The 6462-nt window shown below is 39.0% G+C and overlaps 1 protein-coding gene across 11 annotated transcripts in view; it reads left to right on the top strand.

Moving 5' to 3' along the window:
• Positions 1-6462, top strand: part of Gtf2i (general transcription factor IIi) — a 118563-nt gene that overhangs the window by 42411 nt on the left and 69690 nt on the right. For all 11 annotated transcript variants that reach the window (XM_023714475.1, XM_004630419.1, XM_004630422.2 and 8 more), the window contains 3 exons: positions 829-883; positions 1153-1196; positions 4511-4588. In XM_023714475.1, coding sequence (XP_023570243.1) covers positions 829-883; positions 1153-1196; positions 4511-4588 — 177 coding nt within the window. The remainder of the gene's footprint in view (positions 1-828; positions 884-1152; positions 1197-4510; positions 4589-6462) is intronic.

The following is a 6462-nucleotide window of genomic DNA, read 5'->3' as shown; positions in this document are numbered from 1 at the left end:
CCACTGAGCCATCTCCCCAGCTAAAAAAGTTTTAAAAGAAACTGGGTAAAATTGTCTAGAGTATAATGTTGTGTAATGTATTGAATGTTTTAAATACCGCATGTAGAAAAATTATTCATGAATTTGATTAAATTGTCATTTTTTATATGTTCTGTTACAAAAATTACCGAAAAATATGATAATTGGACTGGTATTAATAGCAATGTATGTCATCATACATGAACACAGTTTTATTATCTTACTTGAAAATACTATATATTTTTCATTGTGTTTCACTGACAAAAGTCTGAATTTTTTCATGAAAAAAGATGCTAGAGCCAGGTATAGTGGCTCATGCCTATAATTCTAGCACTTTATTTTTTTTAATTTTTAGTATTTATTTATTTATTTTTTCAAAGTTTTATTGATAAACAGATAGCAATGAGGCAGTTTCAAATCAAATTGGAAGTACAGTTTCAACAAATAATACACTGCATATATTCTTCTTAGTGGTTAATTGTTTCTAGCACTTTAGAGGCTGAGACAGGAGGATTGTTTTAAGTCTGGGCCAGCCTAAACTATGTAGTGAAACCCTGTCTCCTAAAACAACAACAACAAAAAAACCAAAACAAAAGATACTCGTAGGTGAGAAGCTGAAAAGTTCTTAGGAGATTTTCAACCATTTTGTCTTATTTGCAGAGGAAAGCAGAGTAGACTATTGTATAAGTCATGCAGTAGTTATTACACTGTGACCCAACCTTTACCTCTCAAAAGCCTGGAGACACATTAGTTATATTTAAAATTCTGAAAAAACTTAAATCTAATTTTTGTTGTTGTTGTTGTTCATAGGTGGTCGGGCAATGGTAACAGATACTGAAAGGTCAATATTGTCTCCAAGTGGAAGGTAAACCTTTGTTTATTAATACTAGCAGAGTGTCATACGTACCAGTGTTATTAGACTATACAAAGGCCTTATGCCACACATCTGCATGTTTAATATGCAGTTAAGTGATTTGGGAGACTTGTGAAAATGTACTTTTGATTTAGTTGTTGTGAATAATATTGTTTTCTAGATGAAGCTGCTCTCGACATGTTGTAGATTGCACTTACATGCTACTGTGTGAGTGGTCTTCACACTTGCTTAGTTTAATTTGAATTTATTTCTTCTTTCAGTTGTGGCCCCATCAAAGTAAAAACTGAACCCACAGAAGATTCTGGTATGCTTTAAGAATCAGTTGTAAAATTAAAGAAGAATTTTTCTTCTTTTTTTTTTATTTTTTATTTATTTGAGAGAGAGAGAGAGAGAGAGAGGTGTGTGTGTGTATGGCCAGCTCAGCCCACCAGGGGGCGGGGCTGGCTGGCATGTGGAGCTGGGGGATTGAACCGCGGTCCCTGATGCTTTGCTAAGCTTGTTCTAAGTAGGTGCTTTAGACCACTGAGCCATCTCTCCAGCCCCGAATTTTTCTTCTTTAGAAGTTATAATTTGACTTACTAATTAGCATGTTGTCTTGATGAGAAGTGGGCAGTCACTACAAATATTTTCCAGCTGTGCCTGTTAATAATATGATCATGTTATATTAAGACCCCAGAAAAGAGTTTGTTCATCCACGGTAGCCAAAAGATTGCTTCTTATAACATGCTTAACGGTAAAATATATTGTGGTTTCCTCTCCCTCTCCCCTTAAAATAGAGGTGAAAAGTGAACTGGTTATTTAGTGCTGCTGCTGCTGCTGGTTGTTGTTGTTGTTCTTCTTCTTCGTCTTCTTCTTCCTTCTTCCTTCCTTCTTTCTTCTTCATTTGGTTGTTCACTATGCAGCTCGGACTTGTGGCCATCCCCTGCTTTCAGCCTCCCCAGCGCTGAGATTATAGGCGTGCGCCCCCACGCCCGCCCTGGACTCTCTGGCTGGCTCAGCCTGCCCTGGGGGCCGGTCTGGCACAGCATGTGGTGCTGGGATCGAATTGTGTCACTGCTCTTTCCTAGGCAGGTGGTTTAGTCCCCTGAGCTATTTGCTGGCCCTATTTAGTGCTTTTATAAAGATCAGCACTCTCATTACATTCTGTTTCCCTTTGCACTCTCATTCTCTACTTGCCAAAGAAATTTTTTTTTTTTTTTTAACCGGGGATTGAACTCAGGCCTTGTGCTTGCCAGGCAAGCACTTATTCCACTGAGCCATCTCCCTGGCCCCCAAGAAAATTTTTTAAATCTGAACAGTTTTTGGTATTACTTAGCTATTTTTTCATACAGGATTATTATTATTATTATTAATTTTTTTTTTCCTGGAACCGGGGATTGAACTCAGGCCCTTGTGCTTGCCAGGGCAGCACTTATTCCAATGAGCCATCTCCCCGGCCCCATACAGGATTATTTTTTGAGGGGGAATCATTATAGAGATATAAATTTATATATCATACGAACCACCTGCTTGCTTTTTTTCAGTGTCGGGGATTAAACCCAGCTCTGTGCTAACCCTGGCACAGAATTCTGCATGCGCCAGGCGTACACTCTACCACTGAGCTATAGCCCTGGCCTGTCATTTACTGTAAGATTTAAACGCAGGGCTGGGGAGATAGCTCAGAAGAATAAGCGACTGCCTGGCAAGCGCAGGGTCCTGAGTTCAATCCCCAGCACTACAAAAATAAATAAATAAATAAATTATAAAATAAATAAAGACTCAAATGTGTAGTTATGTAAACTTAGTGAATTTTGTGTTGGTCACTACAATCTGATTTATGAGCATTTCTGTTATCCCAAATATGGTGCCTTTTTCCTTCAGTCTTTGTTACCATACATAATCTTCTTTCAGTTTTTTTATTAATTTATCTTATCTGATATTTCATGTAAGTGGAATAAGACAATGTGTAATATTTTTTTAATTTTATTTATTTGTGTGTGTGTGTGTGTGTGGCCAGCTCAGCCCACCAGGGGGCGGGCTGGCTGGCATGTGGTGCTGGGGGATCGAACTGTGGTCCCTGGGTTTTTGCTAAAGCTTGTTCTAAGTAGGTGCTTTAGACCACTGAGCCATCTCACCAGCCCAATGTGTAATATTTTGCTTCCTTAATTTTGTATCATACCTTGAGACCCATGTTCAAAAAAATTTAGAATCTATAAGCATTTTACACTTGAATAATAACACCATTGTATGGATAGATTACCCTTTTCTCTACCATTTGGTGGATGTTTGAGTTGTTTCTACTTCTCAGCTGTTATAAATAGCATTGCAGTAAATGTCCAGTGTTTCTTTTTTGGGGGGGAGGGGGTCAAGCTCACGACCTCATGCTTGCCAGGCAGACACTGTGTCACTGAACTATATCCCTACCCCCATCCGCTATCTTTGTGGGGAAATACATTTCATTTCTCTTGTCAATGTGAATTGCTGGCAGCCACTGCCAAACTTTTCTGCAAAATGGCTCTGCTATTTTTTTTTTTTTTTTTTTTTTCGTTTTGGTGGTACTGGGGATTGAACTCAGGACCTTGTGCTTGCCGGGCAAGCACTTATTCTACTGAGCCATCTCCCTGGCCCCAGCTCCACTGTTTTGTTTCCCCATGTACTATATGCAGATTTTTGTTTTTCTCTACCTTTGCCAAACTTTGCTTTTCAGCATTGAGGATGAACGCAGGACCTTGGGCATGCTGAGGAAGTGCTCTGAACCTGAGCTACATTACTAGCCTCATCGCTATTTTGAGATTGTGCCTCAGGGATTGTGCTGTAGTCTTCTTGCCTCAGCCTCCCAAGTACCTGGGATTACAGGCATGCATCACCTCCCCTGACTCCCAGTTATACTTTATTGGAATCCCCCCACCCCAGAACTGTGTGAAGAGGCAGAACAAAAGGAACTGTATTTTTTAAAAAATATTATGTAATTTAGGAGGGTATATGTTACTACTGTTATTGCAGTTTATCTTTTCCTTAGTGATTGGAAGGGAAAATGAATTTTTATGGTACTTATTTATGAAGAGAATACGTACACTGGATAACCTACCCTGTAGGCTACAGGTGGGGTCCAAAAATTCAATTATGCACAACAAAATGTCACATTTTTGCACAGTGATAACCCTCATGTGACCACTTCCTGAGGACGAGGAAGAGCTGTTGGTTGAGTCACACTTGTTCTTTCCCCTGCAGGGTCTGCCGACACAGAGTTTTTTACTGTCCTTTCAGATTAGTTGAGAAAGTGTTTTATGTAGTAAATTTCTGGTTTCATCTATAAATCAAAGCTGACTTAATCTGAGAGATCACTTTCTTGTGTTATTGAACTAGTTAGTAATAATATATCATCTAGGTAGAGAATGAAAAGACAGCAGATTAAGAATTTATGGAAACAATTAGCAGGGAATAATCCCAGAGGATTAATATTTGATAAGACTTTGACTTGGTTGGGGCTATGAGTGATTTTTTTCTTTCTGCTCCTTATCAAGCTTTTTCCTTCCAAAATCCTTAAAATTAAAAAAAAATCATTAAAATATACATACATTCTGTGCAATCTTAACTCAGTGCCCTGCACTAACTCTAGCAATGCTTTTGCATTTATAGGCATTTCCCTGGAAATGGCTGCTGTGACAGTAAAGGAGGAATCAGAAGACCCTGATTACTACCAGTATAACGTTCAAGGTGATGTTATTTAATGCAGTTTTCCCAAATAGTATTGGTACTTAAAACTTGTCTTTTTTTTTTTTTTTTTTTTTCTTTTCTTTTCTAAATTTAGTATAGGGTCTACAGGGTGTCTCTACACAGATTGGACTCATAGTGATCCTCCTGTTTTTAGCCTCACAAACTCTGGGATTACAGGCACGCCAGCACGCCCAGAGAGACAGAATGTCACTACATAGTTCAGGCTAGCTTTGAACTTACTATGTAGCTCAGCCTGGCCTCATACCTGGAGCAGCCCTCCTGCCTCGGTCTTCCAAGTTCTGAGATTACAGGTGTGCTCTACGCCTGGCTTTAAACTTGTCTTTTTACCTGAATTTCTTAAATGTCATTTTATTGATTGATCCTTGATTAGCATATGTACTTGTACTTTACCACAGGGATAGGACTGACTTCAGAAATTAACCAATAACATAATATGTAGGAGAAATGTGGAATAGCTATTAACGTTCTTAAAAGGATGAGCTAAAATTGTGGCAGAACTTAAATTTCAGTTCCAGTTCCTGGTATTGTTTATAAAATGTAGGGTCTTCTGAATTTGTGTTTTTATTATAACAATATAGAAGTTACACAGATTAGTGGGATTTACTATAGCATTCATGTAGTGTGTATATCTTCTGTTGTTCGTGTCCATCCATCTTGTACTTTCTCTCCCCCACTTCTTGTTTTGTTGTTTTTTCTGCTTTTGTCTTTTTGAGACAAGTTTCGTTATACAGTTCAGGTTGTCCTTGAACTCATTATGTATCCCAGGCTGGCCTTGAACCCACAGCGATCCTCCTGCCTCAGCCTCCCAAGTGATGAGATCACAGGTGTGTGCCACCATGCCTGACTCTGCTTTTATTTTTGATTCCTTTGCACTGTTGGGGATCAAACCCAAGCCCTTGTGCATGTGAGGCATGTACTACACCGTTGAGGTATATCCCAAGTGCCCCTCCACTTTTCAGTTTGAAATAGTAATAAAAGTAACCATTTGTAAATGTTGTCATTGTCTTAAATGTCTATAATGTTTGCAATAGTGATTAATTCTAGCTGTTATCATTCTGTTCCAGTGTCTTCTTGATTATTCAGACAGGATTGAAGGCTGAAATTTCACAGTAGCACTGTATGCATTGATGTGCTCTACTTTAGATAATTTTTTTCTGGTTTTTATCACTGGCTTGGTTTTTTACCAATATGTAATTACAGTCCGTTAGACATTAGAAGTATAGGCTCTGGCTGCTTTTTTTTTTTTTTTTGCTCAGAATGCCTTCAGGGCAGGTTTGGCTGGCTTGAGTTGTGGGGCTGGAACCACAGCAACCTGAGCCTGCCAGCTTTGTTGAAGCAGCCACTTAAAGGACTGAGCTAAGGGGCAGCCCCTGGCTGCTTTTGTCATGTATGCACTTAGGAAATTATCTTCAGCCAAGATAATGAAGGGACCATTGCCTGAGTTGTTTCCTATGTCACTTTGTAATTCATTGCTTCTTTCTTTCTTTCTTTCTTTCTTTCTTTCTTTCTTTCTTTCTTTCTTTCTTTCTTTCTTTCTTTCTTTCTTTCTGTGTGGCCAGCTCAGCCCACCAGGGGGTGGGGCTGGCTGGCATGTGGTGCTGGGGGCTTGGGGCTTGAACCGCGGTCCCTGTGCTTTGCTAAGCTTGTTCTAAGTAGGTGCTTTAGACCACTGAGCCATCTCACCAGCCCCTTCATTGCTTTTTTCACTCCTGGGCAGCCACTGATCAATCTTCTGTCACTTTAGTTTTTTTTTTTTTTTTTAAATGTATCAGGTATTTAATAAGGTTCTTAGTAAGAAATTTAGAACACTAATTTATGAGGGTAAATTCCATTTGTCAGAGCAAAAACAGATC

The sequence above is a fragment of the Octodon degus genome, unplaced genomic scaffold (assembly GCF_000260255.1).
Source record: "Octodon degus isolate 3935 unplaced genomic scaffold, OctDeg1.0 scaffold00035, whole genome shotgun sequence".
NCBI classification, from domain to species: domain Eukaryota; kingdom Metazoa; phylum Chordata; class Mammalia; order Rodentia; family Octodontidae; genus Octodon; species Octodon degus.
This window is presented reverse-complemented; position numbering and strand designations above follow the sequence as displayed.